This window comes from Theropithecus gelada, chromosome 4 (genome assembly GCF_003255815.1).
Source record: "Theropithecus gelada isolate Dixy chromosome 4, Tgel_1.0, whole genome shotgun sequence".
NCBI lineage: Eukaryota > Metazoa > Chordata > Mammalia > Primates > Cercopithecidae > Theropithecus > Theropithecus gelada.
The window spans coordinates 114,131,147-114,154,621 of NC_037671.1; the positions used below are offsets into that span (position 1 = coordinate 114,131,147).

Here is a 23,475-nt window from a genome sequence, read left to right on the forward strand (position 1 = left end):
AACAGGGGACATGAGTCTTGCTTAAGGCAACACCAAAAGTTGGTACCAGAGAAAGGCTCCAAAGTTGAGTGGCTGCCTACAGAATACAGTCAGCCAGAAAAGAGACAATGAACCACTTAATACTATGAAGTGCCATTTCTCTCAAAATAATGACAATAAGCAAGCTCCCTGGAGAGGAAGCTTGGCATTACAAAGGACTCCAGAGAGAATAGAATCCAATCTCCAATGTGACAACAATGGGCATACCTGACAATGTGTCCATTTACAATTTCCAAGGGCTGTTCCTGTCAGAAACCTTCGACTGTTGAGAATTAATGATTTTCAATGTTTACAGTCAATGTGTTCAAAAAATGTTCTTTCGTCTAAATACAGGGACTCTCTGAATCATTGTGTTATTTCTAAACTTAAAAACATAAACGCTCCGAGTAATTGTCTAATAATATAAAGTGAGTGCAAATAATCCAGATCTGGAGAGAGAAAATAATCTTTGTGATGAGAACTTGTTATAATTAACTATGAAACAAATACTTCCTTGACCAGAGAGTGGCTTCTGATCAAAGCAAACAGAATGGCATCGGCTTCAGCATCCTTCGTTTCACGAGGGCACCATCATGGCAAGACATGCCACGTTAACAAAGCATGACTAGATGGCAGACAGCAGCTGGCACTGCTTCGTGTTTATGTTTAACATATAGGTTCCTGTTTGACATTCCATAGTCCCATTTTTGCTAAACACTAAAGTACACATTTTAGAGATGTTGCCATAATTCTTTCTCCTATCTTGTTTTCCCTTAACTTTTCACGTGGGGTATTTAAATGTCTATGAATTTTGACCCGTATTCCCCTTTATTATTCCATCAATTGAAAGAGAAACGTTGTCTGAGGATCAGTTTTGGATGAACAGGTGAGCAAGGCTACAGCACTTCAAGAGCATAAGACATACCCAGGGGAACAAGTGGCCCTGCTAACAGTGATGCAGAAGCTAGCAGCACACAGAAGGCACTTGGGTAACTGGAGAAGGTTTGTGGAGTCGGGAGAGAAAAAGAGGAACTGCGGTTGAAGAGAGGACAGAGGGCTGGAATCACGGTCTGGCTGGTTCTCCAGGGAGAGAAATAGATAAAGTTACCAGGGAGAGATGTGCATGAGGCTCTTCAGAATTAAATATATAGAACTGTGGTCAAAGGGGTTCGGAAAAGAGGTAGAAATCATTATTAAATTGAATGTGAAGGCCAAACCAAATATTTATTAGAGAGTATAGATTTTTACATAGAAAGTTTTGACATATGAATTTTTCTGAGCCTTGAGGAACATTCACTGAAAGGGTGGTTTTCTGATAGAAGTGGGTTCTGAGGGGTTATGAGGTTAAGCAAAACCACAGCCCACTGATGAATGATGTGCCTACCTATGAGACGCCACAGCAGTTCACCAGAGAGTTTTCATCAAGGTCTCTCAACAGTAACTTCCAATCACAATCAATTCTTTTCCACAAGATAAATGTTGCTCTCAATTTTCTCTAAATCTAATTACGTGGCATAATTAACAGTCTCAGGATAACAGCTATGGTGGTCTCTATTGTTGGTGTTACACTGGAGTCCCCACATTTTTGTATTGTAAGCCTTGCTAAAGGCCTTTAAGCTAAAACACTTCATTACACTGAAAAAAAGGCATGAACCTACTCCATTTAAGCCAGAGATTCTCATCGGTGATGATGATAGCTGTTGTTGACTAAGGGCCTACTGTGGTCCATGAACTGCAACACACGCTTCATACACAATTTCCCCCTTATCCACAATAACCCAAGGAGATGGGTCTTGCTTTTTCCATTTAATAATTTGATATCATCTAGATCTGTGGAGCACTCAAGAGCATGATACATTTCAGAATGGTAAGAACAGATGGGAAAAATGAGGACTTTCCAGGTCCTCCTGGCCATGTCTAGCAAATAAGCATCTATTAAATGACTGAATGATGTAACATCTGTTGACAGTCCACAGGCTAAATAGACTGTGAGGAATCAAAAAAAATACAAATAGTTTATAGGGAGATTAGGAAATATGTGCGTAAAGAGTGAGAGAAAAATCCAGGTTAACATAAAAAATGCAAAGAAAAACATTCCACACAACCGTAACATTCTTTTTTGTGTATGTGGCACAAAGTCCATAGTAGGAACTCAATAAACATTAAATTATTTAATAAATGAATGAAATCAACCAACTAACCAAAGGCTAGATTGTGTGGTAGTGACTCTAAGAATTGAAATAGTCTAGAGAGGAAATTCATTATGGACTGGAGTAGTGAGCTGGGCCTAGAAAAATGAGAAACATTTGAATGATATACAGGAAAACTGAATTCCCACTGGGTACAAGAGATACCATGGGCAGGCCCAGACCCTCTACCATGGCCCGCTTTGCAGCTCCAGCTCCCATCCTTTCTCTACAGCTGCTGCTTCATGGGCTTTTGCCTTGAGCCCATCGCTTCTGTTCCGATTTGCCCTACACTTGAGCTCTGCCCAGCTAGTTCTCAGAATGTCTTGAAGTTGGCATCTTTGGATTAACCAGGAATGCCTCTGTCCTTTGGTGTGGAGTGGAAAAATAAACAATGTGTGTCCTATGGATGATTCTGGGTTTTTGCAAGCAAAGTAATAAATTATTCTAAATGGGGCAGAAATGATGACGAATATCTCCCACTCCCAAGCAGCTGTGAAGATGGCTTCCCATGGAAATTTTGGCAGTGGAGAGACCCTCTCCAAACTTCCAGAAAGACATTCCGAGCAGGTCCTCACAACAACCTTTCAATTCCCCTTGTGCCTCGGCCACAAAATCGGGGCCAATATAAACCCAGCCTACTCAGACCTTGGCGACTGGGGCTCAACACAAAACCTTGGGTTCCTCCATACACTGAGGTTTTGTTTCCCAGGCGTCAGAAAGGCATCTTCTAGCTCAGGTTTCCTGAACTGTTTCCAGCTTGGCTTCTATCAGAGATTCCTGGAGTCACAGCCACTTGGTAATTGGTCTCATGATAGGTAAAGCTGCCCCATATCAGAGCCACGAATTGGTTGGACTTTTAGAAAAATACATATCCCCAGTTGTGGGGAAAAATTGTTGATTGTGGTATGACCACATGCTTCATATGACCCGTTGCTTTTTTTATTCGAAAAAGGCTCCTAATGCTACAGCATTGTGTGTCAGAGTCTTGCCCTCTTTGATGCTGTTTTTCAGGAACAATAGGAGACACAAGGAGCCCTGCTCAGCAGCAGATCCGCTCTTCTGCGGCACAGCTCACTTTTATAGGGAAGAGAGTGGTTTCGCTTTGTACAGGGTTGAGAAACAGCTTCTGTTTGCTTACGGCTCTCCTGAGCCAGCAGTACCGTCCTTGATAGAAAAGAGGAGCTGCCAGCCGCTGTGTTATCTCATGAAAAAGACAACTGTAAACTATGTCAGCATATGGTGCCTTGTATTTCTACAATAGCGTTTCTGCCCTTCAAGAGCAAAGAAGTGCACAGAAGATCCTAAGAAATAAGTGAAGGAACAAGGACGGAGTATGAAACTTTAACTAGTCTGAGAAGGAGGCAGACAGGGGCCAAATCCTGCAGTGGGAAATACAGTCTTGAGGTTTGGGTGCCAGTCTTTAATAAAATACTTTCTTGTGAGGGCTGAAAGTTTTTCCCCCTGGGTTGTAAAAACCCTGGGTCTATGAATCCAATGTTTTGATGGCCAAAATCCTGATTTTTTTTGTATAATAGTTAAAAAAATTCACTCTGTCATAGGAGCAGAAACAAAACAATAATGCAGGAAAAGTCTATATGGATCTGGAGGAAATATTTGTTATTACCGAGATCAGAGCATCCACTATCTGGATCATACAACTCTGGCTAATTTTACTTCCTGTCTGGGGTACTTTTTCTTAGTAAAAGTGTGGGGTGGGGAGTCTTAACACTTAATAGGCCTGCCTTCCCTGAAGTTCCCAGATTGCCCACATGAAAGCTGTCAGCACGTGCCAGCCCTCCACCGAAGAAGGCACAGGTTCAGGACCTGGCACCATGTAGCCGAGCGGCACTGCTCCCAGAACTCTCATCCAATAAAGAGCCATTGTGGGATCTGGACCCTACAATGTACAGGACAAATGACCGAAATGAAAAGCACAATGCACTTGAGTGGAACCAGAAACTTGAATGGTGTGGTAATCACTTCCTTAGTGCGGATCACATCATTTATCATGGGACTTCATTCTGTAATTCAGTCCTTGCCTAGTGTAATAGTACAGATTTCCATTTATCAGTTGATAAGTGAGAATGATTACTGTGATAACCATTAAGCAACACAGGTTACTAGTGGTGGTGGGGAAGAGAAGTGGAAAATTGTCATGGGAGGTGGGAAGGGATCAGCACTCATCAGAAAGAGACAAAAACATCAGAAAAGAGAAAGAAGGGCTGATTCCATTAAGCAGCACCATTCCTAGCAGTGGTGGGGAAGAAAAGTGAAAAATTGTTAGGGCAAGTGGGAAGGGATTGGCACTCATCAGAAAGAGACAAAAACACGTGCAAAGACAAGGAAGTGCTGATTCTCTATGTATGTGATCAATACAAGCTGCAGTTGAGCTATTGAAGAATTTGAGACTATGTCTAATGGCATAAGAAACTAAGTCAGGCCCAGGGCTTCAAAATAGCTGTGATTTCTATGTGAGAATGAGGAATGAGGCACAAAGTGGAGTTAGAGCCGGGGGAAAGGTGGAGCTTAAGGGGAGCTGCTGTACAGCTGATACCCAATGTGAGCTTTAGGTCCCAGAGGCTGTAGAGCTAGAGCTTAGATCCAAATACCAAGAGGCTGGGAGGAGTCAGTGCACTAAATCAGGCTGAACCATAGTTTCCATCTGGGTGACATACAGTGACTCTTTCTTTATACAACAGCCAACCTCACTACATTAAAAAACAAAACAAACAAACAAAAAAACCAGATGTTGCTCTTAGCTAAGCTTTCTCAAGCAAATAAATACGAAGGGGCAGTAGAATTAGACTTCATAGAGCAAATGGAAAATGCTCTGTCAGCTGGACGATTTATTGCATTCCACATTCTTCTGTTTTAGAAACAGGTTTTTCTATCTCTAAGCCAACTATATTTTTAGCTAATCAGTTTCGACCAGAAACATGGTCTGTCTCAAATAACCCTCTTTCTTTACTATCTGGAGCCTGGAATTGGTCACAATTTCTTAGCAGAGTTACTTGGTCTACTTATTTTCAGACATAATATAACTATCAACTAACATATGTCTATATACATGTACCATTTGAACAAAAACATCCTCATATCTGTGAAAGCATACAAAAATTTCAGCTCAAAGGCCATTTGATTCAATGCCAAATGACAATTTTTCATGCGTCTATTCGGCTAGCATGGTTCTACCTCTGTAAGGAATCTGCAATGTTGGTAAGTTATTTTAAATGTGTGTCAGTAGTTTCTTTCTATTTATGACATTATGCCTTTGGAGTGGGTAGATTGTATCTGGTTGAAAAATACAAATAAATATTTAATCCAGCATTGAGTTCTCTCATGTTATCAACTCACCAGAATTAAGCAAAATAATAGATTTGAGGCACACAAACTCCTCTCCCTGCAGATTCATCATGCGGAACCGAGATGATGTGGCCAGCAACATGTCGAAGATCTCCACCATGCCCTCTACACATTTTCCCTGGTTCCTGTGAAAACATAGCAAAAACAAATAAAAAGATTAAAAAACAGAAAATCTTCCACAAGACATGAAAGGGTTCACATTCATAAAAATCCACTGGTTCTAAATCTTTAACAAAAAACTATCAGCCATTGTCTTCATGGAGTATGAACATTCATTTGAATTCCAGAAGACAAAACAAAAATATAATTTCCCATCAATAAAACATTCTCATTTCAATGTCTTAGAAGAGGTAGATAGTTCAGTCCTCAAGTCTGCCATGTTAAATATGGAATTCTTCAACCTATGGGTAATGGAAAATGATGAAGATTTGGATAAATGATTTATCTAATACACGTCTATTGATCTGCTACTATATTCTAGACAATGTGGTAGTTCTGGGAATAAAAACACGGCCTCGGCTCAAGATGCTCATGGCCTTCAACTAATATAACAAGTCCTGATAGATGTGTTTTGTGGTACTTTTGAAGTACAAGAACAACTACAATAACTATGGGCTATAGTTGGGCTGAGTCCCTTGGTGTTGCAGGGGATGGTATGTAAGGATTCGCTTAGTAGGTGGCATTCGAGTGGACGCTTTAAGATAATGTAGGGTTTCATCAAGCAGAGGTGCGAATGCCTCCTTGGAAGAGGGTCCTAAACATGTGAGGAGGAGCATGAAAGAACATAGAGCAGTGTGTTGGAAGTCAGGAGGTGGCAGATTAATCTGGGAAAACAGAAAAATGTCAGATCATGACATTTTTAGAAGTCCAGGCTTTTAACCTTGGCATCAAGAATTTAACATTAGTAGTTGCAACTATTAAATAAGCAAACCAAAGGTTCATAACATGCAGTACTTAAAAACATGTGTCTGTATCTTTTCCATAGGGTTGTTGAAGAATTTGAATGAGATACTACACACAAAAGGAATTCATTCATTTTTTTTTTTTTTTTTAATCACAGGTTGAATTTTGGCATGATGTGTTTGAGGGGGTTAGAAAGAAGTTAAAATATTTTATGAATGCACAGATACAGATTTGTGAAATATATAAACAATTAAAATAAATAAATTAAAACTAAACACATTGTTTAGCACCTTGTTTTGTTTCTAGTTAATAGATCTTGGAGTTCTCCATCAACTTTTTTTGACAGCTCAGTATGTTTTCACTGAACAGAATGCTAAACTTTCCTTAATCACTTCTTTCTTGGGTGACATTTCTTTCTTTTCAAGTATTTTGTCGTTAAAAACATTTCATTCAATGACTATCCTTATGTTTATGTCTTTGGATACGCGTACAGATAGCTATAGAATAAATTCTTAGAAGTAGAATTGCTAGATAAAAGGGCTTATGAATTTTAAATTTTGATAGTTCAAACATTGCTTTCAAATAGCTTATACAATAGACTGTTGATAAGAGAATATATTCGATAGGCTTTCTCTAAACTGCCTGCTCTTGTCCTTTGCACATATTTTTCTGTTATATGTCATTGTCACATAGATTTTTAGGAGTTCTTTAAATACTATAGTAATAGGCCATTTGTCATATGTATTTTTAATTGTTTTTCTTAGGGTTTTTTTTTTTGTTTTTTCTTCTGTTTTTTTTTCTGGTATTTTCTTCTGCAAAACATTTAATAGAGAATTAAATTTACCGAATGTTTCATTTATGGCTCTAGAACATTACGTCTTGCTTTTAAAAGCAAAGACAAATAAAAAATTTACATATAAATATATATAACATAATAACATATAAAAATTATCTTATATTTCCTTCTAGTATACTTCCATGTTTTCATGTTTAAATTTTTGATCTTCTGGGGTTTATTCATTTGTATAACAATTTTATTGAAAGATAACCACATAACATATCATTTGCCCATTTAAAGAGTGTGAATCAATGGATTTCAGTATATTCACAATGTTGCGCAACCATTTTGGGGGATTTATTTTGGTGTAAGGTATGAGAAAAAGATCCAATTAATATTTTTTCAAGTAGCTCATTAGTTTTCCATCTTTTTCACAGATGTTCTTTTCTTTGACTTAAAAAATATTGATTACTTCTGATATATTCATATACTTCTTACGAGTGACCTCTAAGATTAGCATTATTATTTCCATTTTCCAAATGAGGGGATTAGGACTCGAGATTGTTACGTCAAATCACATTGCTTACCAACCCAAAGAAAGAATTCCAACACGAAGATCTTCTCTGTCTTTAATTCTTGCTCTACTTTAATTCATTCAACAAGATTTACTGAGAGCCTATTACATACTAGTCCTTATGCTCAACATTAGAGTACCGAGAAGAAAGCCATGGGCACTGTCAATAAAGAGATCTAGAATGGGAACAAGACAGACAAGGAGAAAGCCAGGTGCAAGACACAGGAAAAGGTCTAGAAAGAGAACTTTTTGCATCTAACGTCAGTCTCCCCAGATTCAACCCATCTCAATATTGAAGCAATTGTCATCCTGTTCCCAAATAAAGTGAAATGAGGTTTTTTATGTAAAGGTCATGGAATGGAGTGTGGCACACAGTAAGGACCACCTTTAAGTATTACCTATAGATATACTGATAAATACATGGATATGTCAAGGGAGAGGTTGGCCTTTTAACTTGAAGGAGTCAGAAAAAAACTGCCATGTGCATTTTGCTTTGACTATGAAAATCTGGATGCATGGAAGCTCCATAGAAGCAGAGCAGGAACTTCGAGAGGTATGCTGCCCAACGTGGGGCCGACAGAGTGCTCACACCAAAGGCTCCACTGGCATTGAGTGGGGAGAACATACTAGAAGTGGGTTCTTCTTGTCATGGAGTTGAATTTTTTTTTAAAGTAGTTCATCTTCTTTCTAGTGAAAAAATAAACAAGGATAGGGGGAAATGTTTGGAGGATGAAGCTTTAAAAATAACAACTCATAGCCAAAATAGAGAAATGTTCCTTTCTCAGTATAAAGTCTCTGTTTACTTAACAGACTGCACATCGGCAGGGGAGGAAGTCTCAGTGTGGGAGGGAGCCTGTGTTCACCTGCTGTGAGCAAAAGTTCAGTTCAGAAACTGAGAAAGTGGAGACTTAACAATTCTCCTTTCTTCTTGTCCTTTTTCAATCGTCTCCCATAGTTTCCCATGAAGAGCTCGTTCTTGACTCTTCCAGCAAGAGTGTATTTTTCTGAGCCTCTTCTCGTTGGATATCCTGTTATTCCTAACCAGCAATTATTACTTGTCAACAATATAACGCTTGCTCTACGGCACACATTAGGAGCTGTAGACTGTACCCTCAGGGATGGTGTATACCCCAAACTCTCAATTCAGTTCTCACACGTGTGTGTGTGTGTGTGTGTGTGTGTTCCTTTAGGGGATGTGGAGAGGGCATATGTTGACTATTAATCATAGACATATTATGATAGGAAGACCCCAGAGCCTACCTTCCATGCAAACACATGTGCTTCATGTTTTGGTGGTGTGCATCTGAACTGCGAGGACTTCTGGGAGGATATTCAAAGCAATGAAGCTGCACTTTTCTAAGCAGTGCTGTTTAGAGGCTACAAGAAGTTTATCTTGATATACTCTTACGAATAAAATCACTCTGTTTTTCGATGGGAGCAACTTAGTTGGTCTAAGCACTTTAGCGAATCCACTATTTGTATAATAAGTAAAAATTATGTACTTTGATGACTCTGATGATAGTTTTGTTAAATTATCCAAATGTTGCCTGAGTCTCAATGACTGGCCAATTATGTGGTAACTATGGTTCTCTCACTAGCATTTTTACAAGGTGAAAAGGCTTGCCACGTGAGCTAGTGAAAAAGTGATTTGTCAACCTACAATCTGGCACAAATCTATGTGGACTTTGAAAATGAGATAGATACTTGTCACCTGCCTGATGCAAAGAAACTCTTCAGTGTCTACTGAGGTCATTATGCATTGTGGTCAGGGCTTCATTTTCAAAGTCTAGCCAAAATACTCTATACTAACTTCAAGGAGCAAGTCAGACTAGAGCATTTGGCTCAGTTTCAGTGGGTATGGATGGATCGCTGGCATCAGAAATGGGGTGATTACTACAAATCTGGAGGTAACATGACTGTAAAAGACAAAATTAGTCTAAATCCATGAGGTGCTCCTGAGGCTGAGAAGCACATGGGGTATGGAAAAACAAGATTTATTTTTAAAGGAAGCACACAGCTCCAGTTATAGATCAGGAGTAGTTTATCAAGCAGACCAGCCTATGACTCCCGCTGTGAGACGTGACAGACTGCAGTGATGAACTTCTCTACGGATTATGTCAGTCTGGTTTTCAGAGCACCTCAAAATCCCCTTGTGGGGAGCCTTGTTCTGCTACTTATCCTCTTCAAATGTGGTCCATTTGCACTTAAGTAATGGGGGAAAGAACTAGACTTGACAGAGCATTTGCTCGTGGCATGTTCTGGAAGTTTCTCCTCTATAAAAATAAAAGCCTGTTTTTTCAGAAGCCCTAAGGCATCTCTTCCTCCACATGGAAAATAAAGAGCTCTAATGAGGGTGTGCAGACCAAACCCTCACTTGTATATCTTCAAAAATATGCCTTACAAAATGTAAGGTTACCCATTAGCATCTCTTCGTATAAAAGGAAACTGATAAATGGAAACTAAGAAAACCCAGGGATCAATATAAGACATTTAATTTAGCTGTCCTGAAAAAAAGTACAATATGGTTTTTAAAAGGTAACAAATTAAGATGCTATTCAAAATCAATAGTGGCAAGATTGGATGTATTTAAAGAGCTTCTTTATCTGCAACACTACAAAATCTCTCAGCATGTGCTCAAAATGCTGAGACTCCATAAATATTTATATGATCAAGAGGTTTACATATGCAGCTCTGAAGTATGGAAGAAAGTGATGAAGATGGAAATTGTAAGTGATATATCTTGAAAGATGCAAAATTTAAAATGAAAGTTGTTTAGACTCTTGAGTCCAGCTGCCTGGGTTCAAACCTTGATACCACTATTTACTAACTTTGTGACCTTGAACCAATTACTTAAACTCTGTGTGTCTGAATGAGTATATAGACAGAAACACCACATTGTACTGTCAGTTGCAATTAAGCCAATGGGATTTGATGGTTGTTTGATACAGCAGTTAGCCCATGTAAATTAAAAAAGAAATTGGTACTGGAAGTGAATACTGCCATGAAAAATGTTTACTTCCTAATGCCAGGTAGGAAGAAAACATAGCAAGCTAGGGAGCCCTGTTACAACATTGCAAACTATCTGCTCTGAAAGAACTTGGCAGGTAGACTACATGCCTGGGGAGGTGGTCAGAATGAGACCAATAGTGTGTAGTGGACACACTCTGGCAGCCATTGGTAAGGTGTTGCGAGAAAGACGTGAGATTGGGCAAGAACTGAATGGTTCTCAAGCAAAAATGGAAGGGAATGGAGCAAGATCAAAGATAAATGGCCTTATAAGATTGGAAGAACCAACAGTTTTTGGGCATGAAATATTAAGAGACGAAATGTAAAAGGGTCTTGAGCATGGAAGACCAAGTAAAACTTCTTTGTTTACAAAATGACTCCATCTTGTGGCAAAGGGTGAGAGCAGAAGGGTATGTCCTCACCATCCAAACTGATTATTTCAAGTAGTCTCAAGCGAGTCACCATTAAGTCACGAGGGAAAGGCCAAAGCACTAAGAGGCGAACAAGAATATCAGGCTCGTTGGCGAGGACATGAGGAAAAGCGAACCCTGGCATATTGTTGTTGAATATGTAAATTACTAAAACCATTATGGAAGTACTACAGAGGACCCCGCCCAAAATTAGAAATATAATTATCATTTGATCCAATAATCCCACTACTGTGTATATATCCAAAGAAGATGAAATCAACATGTTGAAGAGATATGTGCACTCCCAAGTTCATTGTAGCATTATTCACAATAGCCAAGATATGGAATCAACCTGGGTGACCATTAACAGATGAGTAGAAAAAAGAAAATGGGGAATATATGTACAACGGAATGCTATTCACCCTTTAACAAGAAGGAAATCCTGTCATTTGCAACAACATGGATGAACTTGGAGGACATTATGTTAGACATTGCTCCCAAATGACCAAAAGGCTATAAGAAATGTAATTCTATAGCACCCTGCTTTACAGATTTGAATCATTTCCAACTGGCATGATTAGTAAAGGAACAAATAGTATGTAGCATTTAATGTGGGTCTCAAAACATTGACTGAGTGAGAAGGAAATAAATTTGAGGAATTTCCAGAAAGATTAAATGGTATCAGAGAGGCCAAGAGGTGGGAGAAGAGAAGGCCTGTTCAGGGAATCTTGAGTGATCTAGTTGGTGGAGTTTGCTATTTGTAAAGACAGAAACTGGCAAAGAGGGCTGAGTCAGACTGTGAAGAGTGGTTAATAAAAGGCTCCTGAGATGAAACGGGAGATAATGTGTAAGGGAAGACCATTAAGAGCTTACCAGTGGGTGACACGATCATGTAAACACCTTTGTTGTGACTAATTTGGCATCAGTGCACAAAGGAGAGTGGGGGAGAGAGAAGAGTCTGGAAGAGACGGCAGGTAGGAGGAAGGGGAGAGAAGACATGAGACAGCACCGTGGTGATAAAGAGAAATCAGGGCTGTTCTGAAAATCCTTTGTTGATCTGAAGGAAAAATCAACAGATTTTGGTGAATGATCCTCAGTGTTGGCAATGATGAAGGATTTAAAGACTCCTCTGGAACTGTATGTTAGGATGGATGAAAAGATGAAAAAAGAAAGCGAGAAATTAGCAGAAAGAGGGAAATTCAGAGATTTGTCATTTGCTAGTAGAAGAAAACAACTTCCCTTAAAAATGATTGAGCTAAAATTTCATGAGACTAAGTCAAGACGACAACAGAAAATTGATAATGTGGGTCTGAAACTTGAGAGAGGGACAGCGCTAAATATATCAATTTGATGAGGTTTTTTTTTTCCCCACTTACTAAGAGTGGGCATCTTTTCAAATAAACTTGTTAAAATATACCTCATCCTTTAAATGGGTGCCTGGTATTTCACTGTGTTCATATGTATTTAAGGGCTCTTATTATAGGCATTCATATTATTTCTAATTTTCAGCTACAACAAACAATGTGCAATTATTCCTATACATATATTTTCTACACTTACAAAAGTATGCAGACAAAAAATCCTTACACATACAATAGCAGAATCAAGGGGTATAAACATTTAACCATTTACTAAGTATTGCCAAAATGCCTTCCAAAAAGGTTATACCAATTTACACTGCCCCCATGAAAGCATAAAATATCCGGAAATACAGATTTTGGAGATATCTGAATAGAAATCATTGAAACCGGAAAAGCGAATGATTTCACTAGGGAAGAAAGAGAGAGACAGAGACAGAGAGAAAGAAAGAGAGAGAAAGAGAGATGAAGAGAGAAACAGATTGAGAGAGAGAAAGAGGGAGAGAGAGACTGAGAGAAAGAGAGGGTGAGAGAGAGGAAGAGAGATTAAGAGAAAAAGAATGGGAGAGAGACTGAGGAAGAGAAAGATTGAAAGAGAGGGAAAGAGAAAGAGAGATTGAGGGAGAGAAAGATTGAAAGAGAGAGGGAGAGAGCAAAGGAGGAAGGGGCGAGAAACTGGCAGAGGGAGGCAATTTGGGAGCGACAGCATCTCCAGCATGAGAGGACGAGGTGAAATGGTCCAATCAAGAGGACAAATGGTTGAACGGTCAGAGGTGTGGCTGGACAGGAGCAACCAAGATGTTAAATCTCAGAAGGTCTAAAGGAATAGATGGTAGAATGAGACAGACTAAGGGAGGGACTGAGGGAGGGAGGGAAGGAGAGAGTAATGAAAACAGATGAATGCAGAATCAATATCATCACAGGACTGAAATACCTTTTTCTAACTCAAGGATATGAGAAGAAATAAATGTGAATGCAGAAATTCTGAGAGGTTAATTCTTTAGTAAACAAATGTGATATTATTTGCAGAGAATATGGGAAGGTAGCCTGAGGCTGGAGCCTCCAGGAACTCAGAAGCCTCGGTGAAAGCTGCTAGGGCCCTGGATGGGCTAAGGCACAAACTCCTTAGCAATGCCCTTGGGTTTCTGGCCCTTGTCCAATCTCTTCAAGTCCATTTCTTACTGCCCACCTTGCAGTTTATACTGCAGGATACTTGTGAACAAAGGCAAGTTTTCCAGAACACCTGCCCGTGCTGTCTGTTTGGATCACCACTGCCCACCCCACCTCACCCACATCCTGCCCTTGGATGTGTCCTTCTCATCCTTCAAGGCACAGACTGGGTCCAGGGAAACTCCTTTGCAGTTCCACTGTGCTCTACTCTTCCCTCCTTTGGGTTATATGCTTTTTCTCTGTGCTGTGAGACTGTCCTTTATATCAGACTTTTTCTGTAAAAGACCACAGGGCAACTATTTTAGGCTTTGTGGGGCCATTACAGTCTCTGTGACATCTACTCAACTCTGATGTGTGTGTTTTGTTGTGCTTTTTTTTTTTTTTTTTTAGATGGAGTCTCGCTCTGATGTTTTTATGCAAAAGCAGGTGTGAACAAAATGTAACCAATGATTACGACTGTATTTATTTATTTATTTTGTAAATAAATAAAACTTTATTTACAAAAGCAGTAACAGGTCAAATTTGTCCTGTCGCCTACACTTGCCCGCCCTCCCCGCCCCCCCCGCCTTCTATCACTGTTCTACATTCAGTGAGTTTATTGAGCACTGATAAAGTGTAGATGTGTGTCCCCTCCAAATCTCACATTGAAATTTGATGGCAGTGCTGGAGGTGGGGCCTGGTGGGAGGTGTTCGGGGTGGATCCCTCACAACTGGTTTGGTGCCATCTTTCCATAATGAGTGAGTTCTTCCTCTTTCAGTTCATGGGAGAGCAGGTTGTTTAAGGAGCCTGGCGTCTCTCTTGCTCTCTCCTTTGCCATGTGAAACGCCTGCTGTCTCTTTGCCTTCCACCATGAGTAAAAGCTTCCTCAGGCCTCACCAGAAGTAGATGCTGGCGCCACGCTTCTTGCACAGCTTGCAAAACCCTGAGCCAAATAAAACCTCTTTTCTTTATAAATTACCTGGTGTCAGGTATTCCTTTATAGCAGCACAAAATGGACTAACACAAGCCCCGACCACAGCCCCTACTAGTTGATAAGAATATAGTAATGACCAGGACAGCAATGTGTCTTTATCAAAAGGAGCTTACAACATATGCGGGCAGAAGATACTTTTTAAAACACGAAATAAAAAAAAGAAACAAAGTTGTAATTAGGGTATGAAGGGAAATGCATGGTATTTTAATATGCTATGATAGTGAAAACCAGGGACTCTCTGTGGAAGGGAAGTTTGAAATGGTGAGGGACATCCACATGGACCTTAGCGAATTGTGGACCTGGAGCTCAGAGAAACACTGGGGTCTGGAGAAGCAGCTTTGGGGGTTGACAAGGGAGACTGCCTGAGTGCACAGAGGGAGAGGAGAGATGGCATCTTGGGGGAAGACAGCCTAAGAGAAAGATGAGCCTGTAAAAGACACACAGAGCAGGGGGAGGTAGAAGAAAACACTGAGGAGGAGGGGTGTCCCAGGTCAAGAGGAGGCATCAATTGTGTTGATGTCTAAAGAAGTCAAGGAAGAGAAGCATGGATTTGAAGACCAGACTGAGATCGTATCCAGTTTTTTGTTTTTGTTTTTGTTTGTTTCTTTGTTTTTGTTTTCTTTTCAGCAGGGTTGGGCAGCCTGGGGATCAAAGTGAAGAAAGTAGACAGTGGATGGGGCTCAAGGTGGATGACTGACTCTCTAAGTATGGAGAAAACTTGAGGGCATAGAAATTCTAGAAGGTAGTCTTGCAGTGACTTATTATGGGGCTTAGGATGAAACCAGAGGAAAATGAAATCAGAAAACTGTTTATGATAAAAGAATAGAAAGTATTATAGTAAGTATCAAAGACCAAGTAGGCTCAGAAAGAACAAGGGGTGGGAGAAGTGGAGGTTACAGAAATTATAGTCCTAGAGAGGGAGCTTCTAATCTAAGATACTGCTGGTAGTAGAGTTCCTGGAGGTGGCATCTACTCTACTCTACATCTATTCTACTAATGTAGAGGTAAAACTAAATAATGGAAATGTAAAAGCTTAAGAACGCTGAGACCACAGTGCCTATCCTTATAACAAAGCACAATATTAAACAAACAGTTGACTAACAATTGACAAAAGGCCTATTTTGAAAAATTACCCAGGACTCATTTGTTTCTGACTCTTCAACGACCTCCCAACTTTGAGGTGTTTTCCTCTGCCGATGATTCTGAACAAATGCAATGATCTGAAGGTTACAAGAATGGGATTGATGATCTCACCAGAAGGACAGCATGTCTCTCTCATGCCCAACCTTCCTTCTGCCCACCTGTCAACATGCAAAGCCAATGGCCTTGGGCAAAACTCTACAATTATATGTTAGCGTTCTTTAACTGTTGCGAGCTATGGGTGAAGGCAAATGGGCTAAAAATATATCATGATAACCCGCAAAAATGTCATTCCTCTTAGAGAAGGCAGTGTTTAGATAGAAAATGAAAGAAAAAATGGAAGAAAATTAAAACAAATAGGAGAAATTTTTAAGATATGGCCAGAGGATCATCATCTCAGAGTTATTCTGAAAAAATGGAGATAAAAGCCATGTTGGATGATTCATTTAGAGGGATTGTATTTCAAGTGGAAATGACTTTTGGTCCATTAACTTGAGAACGGTTGGTATGAGACTGAAAGCCAGTCTATCTTCCCTGAGAGTTTGAGGAATAAATGCACGGAGCAATTTAGCAGCAGTTTAGAAATGTAAAGTTCTCAGAAGGCATGTTCCCAGTCAAGCAGACCTTGCTGAAGAAGCTGGGAAGTATGATTGCAGGAAAAAAGTTTCAGTTCCCCGCTTTTCCTAGCTAAAATCCATATTTCACTTTGTTGCTATTACTGTCTTTTTAAAATGTGGAACATAAAGGAATCTATGAAAGGAAGCCGACCAACAGTAGTGCCCAGTGGATAGATTTCCAGTGAAATGGGGGGACAAAAGCAAAAAGGATTCTTTTTGTGTAAAGAAGTCTATACTTGTTGAAAACAAAGAAAGGAGAGAGTATTTCTCTCAGGCAGTATCATCAGGGTTTTTTAAGACTGAGACAGAAAAGTCATTCTCCTTCAGAGACCTGCCTTGTGGAGGCATTAAATCCCTTACTACTACGGGGTGGAAGTGGCTGTTACACATCAGCAGGTCATCCACACACATCTATTTCCACTTCCAACCCCTCGTAGGATGAAGGCCCTCCCAGGGTCCTCTAATCACATCCCTGGCACAAAGCCAAGAGGAACCTCACTCTCTCTTCCTCCCTCTTTTTTTGCAGCCTCCACAGGTGAACCTCACTTTACAAGAGTCACTATGAGCCTGCCTCCAAATCCTGGTGACAGAGGACAGTTAATTGATACACCCTTTACTCACCCAGAAGAATTCACACCCTCTCCATTTATGCTGGTGCAAATGGTTATTGCGGAAATTACAGAGGAAATGTTAGATTGACCTATGGAAAAGATGTGTCTGGACTTCAGCTTGAATCATGTAGTCATATTATGTCCAATTGTCTTTCTTAAGCTGTCTGTCATACAGGAGTAAGACTCCATGCTACCCCTTGCTATTTACTTTTTTCACATCAGGGAGCTGATAGCCAAAAGAGTTCTTAAGCCAAGAACTCTTTATATATTTTCTTTTATATATTTTCTAATAAATAGAACAAGCCTTAACATGTCCTCTTTTCATATACTTTTGGGTGCTAAAGTGGTAAGAAAGGAGGTTAGAGTTGGTTATTACAGATGCTTCTGTCAGAATGTGTAAAACACACTTCTGGGTTTGAATGGTTTGCCAAAGGAAGATGGAATTCTACACTTCTATAGATAATGATCCACTTAAGTTTGCTTGTTCAGTTTATACAGTTTAAGAGCTAAAGTAAGTCCCTAGAGGAAAATTCTCTAATGGTTGTGCCTACTCAAATATCCAGCTGAAAGGAGATTCAATCAATCTTTTAAAGTGCGCACATCAAGTATATACCATTGGGAAGAATACCACAATTATTCACTTTTTGTTTAAATGTTTTGGAATTACACAGACACAGTAATTACAAAGTTTGTCTCCGCTCTTCTTAGATGAACAGATTCTGTTAACTGAAATGAAGGCAAATGAATGAAGAGAGTTCTATGTTACATATCTGAGAGCAGAGTCTCTATTTTTGATACACTGACCATTGTTTCTCTGTAAAAAAATACAATTAATACTTCATCTGCTCATTAACTCAGTTCTAGTTGAATACTATTTTTTAGTCCATTGTATATGGCAGACTTTATGTTAGGCACGAAGGACATAAAGATTCACTGATTCCTTCACGCAGTAAATATTGAGTTGGAATCTCCTATATTCCAGGCACTGAGTTAAGTGCTGAAGGTTTAACAGAGAGCCACACAGACACAGTTTTGCCTTCCTGCAGGGTACAGTTTAGTCAGGAAGCAGATATTAAACACACACATACACTCACAATGATAAAATAAAATAAAGCTGTTAATTTGATAAATGCCAAAAAGAAAAAGAATGGGGCTTATGAGAGAGTACAAGAAGGGGTGCAGCTTAAATGAGGGGGCAGGAGGGTATCTGAGAAGCTCTCTGGGATGGAGTGATTTTTTTTTTTTTTTTTTTTGAGATGGAATCTCGCTCTGTCTCTAGACTGGAGTGCAGTGGCATGATCTCAGCTCACTGCAATATCCGCCTCCCCGGTTCAAGCGATTCCCCTGCCTCAGTCTCCCGAGTAATTGGGACCTCAGGCATGTGCCATCATGCCCGGCTAATATTTTTTGTACTTTTAGTAGAGACAGGGTTTCACCATGTTGGCCAGGATGGTCTTGATCTCTTGACCACGTGATCCGCCCACCTCAGCCTCCCAAAGCGCTGGGATTATAGGTGTGAACCACTGAGCCCAGCTGAGGGACTGACATTTAATCTCAAACTAAATAACTAGGAATTAGCCAGGAAAAAAGTTGAGGAGAGTGTGCCAAGAAGAGAGACATGCATGTGGGCCTTGGAAGCCAAAAATAATAATAATAATAATAATAATGCTTGAGGAGTTGGAGAAGCTGAAAGAAGGCTGACATCCTGGGACCCTGTGGCCCCAGGCACAGTGGCCCTGGATGAGGCTGGAGAGCTGGGAGCACACAGTGGCCACAGGCCACAGCAAGAGGTCTTAATTCCTCCAGTCAAGTGACATCAGAGCAGTTTTCAGAGAGGAGTGACCAAGATTTGTGTTTCTCTTATTCTTTTCTTAAAATGTTTATAAATGTATAGGGTACAAATGCAGTGTTGTTACATGCATAGATTGCTTAGGGATCAAATCAGGGCTTTCATGTATTCATGGATTTGCATTTTTCTCTGCCCTCAAGGAACTCACAGGGGAAATTTCCTTAAGTCTCTATAGCAGGATGAAAAGAAAATTCACATTTCTTAACCTGGCAAAGCCTTGTGCACACAAAACCAAAATAAAATGCACCATACAATGTTTAGGGTCTATCATGGCCATTGAAATGCCTGGAGTAAAGACAATGCCTTTCTTTCCCTCTTCCTCTTATAAATAACCTTAATCCACTTACTATCCTTTCAGTGACACTTTTCCAATACAGAGTGTTGGAATTCCAATAACTAAACTAATGACCTAGGAATTTTCATGTTGACTTCTCACAGGAATTCCAATCATTCACTTGTTAGAACTGATCAAGTTCTTACTAGGTCCTAAACACTTTGCTACTTAGTGAAGGTCCCTTACTTTCCATGAGCTTTCAGTCAAGCAGAGGCAAATATGAGACAAGAGACATGGACAAGGTAATCTCCAATTGTAGTATGTTCTACTAGAAAATAAAACAGAGAGTAGCAAGTAGGGGGCAATTTTAGTTTCCTTGTGGTTGAGGGCGTAGCATTGAAATGAAGGCCTGAGTGACAAGATGCTTGGAGATATTCCAGACTTCATTTTTAAAAGAGAAAATTTTAAAGTGTTCTTCATGAGGGTAAGAGGTGGTTATTTTCATGGTTGGTTCCAAGGTTAGGAAAAAGTGTCCTAGTTTTGAAATCCAGTAAGGGAGATGAACAGATGCAAAGCATTGTGCCAAACAATGCAAGAAACTTGCAATGAAAAAGTAGAATTAAAAGTGGCCTAAACACTCCCTTCCTCTTAGAATCACCAGCCTTTTCATGCTGAATTTGGAGTTGCAGCTGTCAGGAGAGTAATGCTACCCGTGGAAGCCAGTTCACAAACGAGGTCTGTGAGCAGAGTCAATGGAAGATGGCAGGACTTCTCAGTCCACATTCAAAACAATCAATCCTGTTTTATTAAATACACCCTTCTTTTAAGGTTACAACTCATTGGCAGTTCTTTTGTCTCTTTCTTTCTTATTTTGTCTTCTTTTACTTGGACAGTCTTTGCCTTGAGTTCACCATATAATTTCTACTTTCTAACATCATTTCATGCTTCTCAATCTCTTGTAACCTCACTCAATAAAATACGGTGAATATGTAACCACGAAGTTAAATACCAGTTTGTTTCTTGAAACTCTTGCATATAAGTACTGATTTAGAAGTGCACTTTAATTTTTTTCTTCTGATTATGCTAAAATCTGAAAAGTGCAATGATTTGGCACTGTACAGCAATAGGTAGCATTCATTGTGTAACTAGTAACAGGCGCTGGACCAGCAAGAAGCAGGCTTTTGTTCCTGACACCACTCTGTTAATATATGGTCTGCAACCTTGGAAAAATCACCTAACCTTTCCGTAATTCCATTTCCTCATATGCAAACAGAGAGGTTGGATCAAATCACTGGTTTTCAATCTATTTTTAGAAGTGGGATCCTCTTAATAAATGAAATTATATGTGATGCTGCAATTATAAAACAGAATCAATGTCCTCTGCTCTAGAAGAATTGGAAGGGTGTCCAAAGACCCACTCCCTTTGCCTTCTTTCAAGGCAACTCCTCAGCCGCTTCCACGAAAAGTCCCACAGGGCACAACTTGAAAACTACTGGCCTAAGTTTCAGATGTGATTCCAGTTCTAAAATAATGATTCAGTGACTTTTTAAGTGCAAATAGGACAATAAGAGCCTCCCAAATGAAATGCAGAATTAACATTTTGTAGACTTACTAACTTCAACAAGAAGGTAAAAGTGTTCACTCTTTTACTTTAATTACTAAGATCCGCTTCTGGTGACCAGACTTCTTAAAATACTGTTATTTTTTTCTTCATCTCAGCACCAACCTCATAGGTTAGGCGATTCAACTCCACCACCAACACTAAGAACAGTAATATAGTACCAATGAAAGCTAACCTTTATTGAGTTCTTACTCGGTGCTAACAAGCATAGTCTTGGTACTAGATATCTAATCACTACAACTCCATGAGAAAGGTACTGTTGTAATAGAAAAAAAAAAAATTGAGGCCCAGAGAGATTACGTGACTATGCAAAATCACACTGTAATTGGTGGCAGACCTCCACACTTCTAATAGTGTGGAGAACACTGACAGTCTGGCTGCAGAGTCTCGTGTCTCCAGTCTCTGCTATGCCTGATTCCATGTTGCCTAACCCTCTAAGAGGCCTCTCTGGGACTCCCCTAACTCCAGTGGATATGAAGACAGTGTGGAGTACCATGCCCTGGTTGATTCTCACGTTGTTCCTACACTGAGCCTTTGAAAGTTGCTACAACTCTTTATTCCACAGGTTGCAAAGTCTTTTCAATGGCCAAGTGCATGGTACCAATCCTGGGATGAAGACTTGGCAGCTTGGTACCAGGTCCATCAATTAAAGACTCCACTGCTCTTACATCTTCTTCCTATGCCCCTGTAGTGAGCCATTCATCTGCTCACAGTTAACTATCCCTTCTGTTTCTCCATGTACCATTCCACACTGCCACTTCTTCCGAGATTAAGACGGGGTTAACATGCACCCACAGACAGCACTTATTACCTCTACCTCTCTCACTTGGCAGTTATCTAATTTATACTGATATAAGCCTTACATGTTTATGTAACTGTTTTCCTTTCTTCCAATAGATTACATACTCTCAGATAACAGCACTGAGTCATGTTTTACCCTATATCCCTAAAGCCTAGGGCGATGGTTAATATTGAATGTCAACTTGATTGAATTGAAGGATGCAAAGTATTATTCCTGGGTGTGTCTGTGAGGGTGTTGTCAAAGGAGATTAACATTTGAGTCAATGGACTGGAAGATGGAGATCCATCCTCAATCTGGATGGGCACCATCTAATCAGCTGCCAGCATGGTTAGGACAAAAGCAGGCAGAGGAACATGGAAGGACTAGACTGGCTAAGTCTTCTGGCCTCCATCTTTCTCCTGTGCTGGATGCTTCCTGCCCTAGAACATTAGACTCCAAGTTCTTCAGTTTTTAGACTCATAGACCTACACCAGTGGTTTTCCAGGGGCTCTCAGGCCATCAGCCACAGACTGAAGGTTGCACTGTCAGCTTCCCTACTTTTGAGGTTTTGGCATTTGGACTGGCTTCCTTGCTCCTCACCTTGCAGATGGCCTATTGTGAGACTTCACCTTGTGATAGTGTGAGTCAATTCTTAATAAACTGCCTTTTATATATACATCTCACTTATTAGTCCTGTCCCTCTAGAGAATCCTGACTAATACAGATTTTAGTACCAGGAGTGGAACAGAATTTTAAGGATGTATTTCTTTAGATGGTTTTGGGGTTTCTGGAATTGCCTGCTTAATATGATTAGACCCCAAAATGCTAGGGACTCTACTTCTAAGAGTGTGGAGAACATTGATAGTCCTTGCCATGAACTGCGTACAGAGTTATGCAAAGTGAATGTATCTGATACTTCTGATTCACTGCTCATGAGAGGCAAGGAGTTTAGTGACTTTATGCCTAATACCTTTGACTATATGTGGAGAACCAAGGAATATAATGAAGCTAGTTGGTTGCTCCTAAGTTCACTAATCAAAGTGATGAAGAAAAATGATGAACTCAGGGATTCTATCTCCCAGCTCCAGAAGCACATTCTGAGTCTCAAATTTTCTAAGATTGCCCTGAGTTCGAGTCTTATCTCCTGTATAGAAAGAGCTGAAATTGTGGAAAATCAGACACGAGCTCTTATCACGTGAGTGGCTGACCTGCAACAAAAGGTGCATGCACAGCCTCACCAGGTGTTTACTGTTAAAGTGAGGGCATTGATTGAAAAAGAATGGGATCCTGCAACTTGGAATGGGGATGTGTGGGAGGACCCTGATGAGGCTGGGGGCATTGAGCTTCTAAATTCTGATGACCTTTTTGCCAGAGGAAACAGGCAACAGAGGGAAGGCAACATCCCCTCCTCCACCTGTGCTGCCATCAGGCTTTTCACCTTTGTCTGAAGAGTTTAACCCTGCACTGCCTAAGGCATCAGTGATGACCTCCCTTGAGGCAGTTGCCAGGCAAGACAATGTTGATTCTCCTAAGGACCCACCCTCAACACCCCTGCTTCTAGTTCTATAACTAGACTAAAGTCCCAGCAGGCCCCTAGAGATGAGGTTCAGAGTGTGACCCACAAGGAGGTGTGCTACACTCCAAAAGAACTGCTTGAGTTTTCTAATTTATATAAGCAGAAATCTGGAGAACAGGCATGGGAATGGGTATTAAGGGTGTGGAATAATGGTGGAAGGAACATAAAGTTGGATCAGGCTGAATTTATTGATTTGGGCCCACTAAGCAGGAATTCTGCATTTAATATTGCAGCTCGGAGAGTTAAAAAGGGTTATAATAGTT

At 40.1% G+C, this 23,475-nt stretch overlaps 1 protein-coding gene across 5 annotated transcripts in view; it reads right to left on the reverse strand.

The window, feature by feature from the left end:
* The window catches only part of ESR1 (estrogen receptor 1), a 412,991-nt gene that overhangs the window by 36,698 nt on the left and 352,818 nt on the right, over positions 1 to 23,475 (reverse strand). For all 5 annotated transcript variants that reach the window (XM_025384525.1, XM_025384527.1, XM_025384524.1 and 2 more), the window contains one exon: positions 5,562 to 5,695. In XM_025384525.1, coding sequence (XP_025240310.1) covers positions 5,562 to 5,695 — 134 coding nt within the window. The remainder of the gene's footprint in view (positions 1 to 5,561; positions 5,696 to 23,475) is intronic.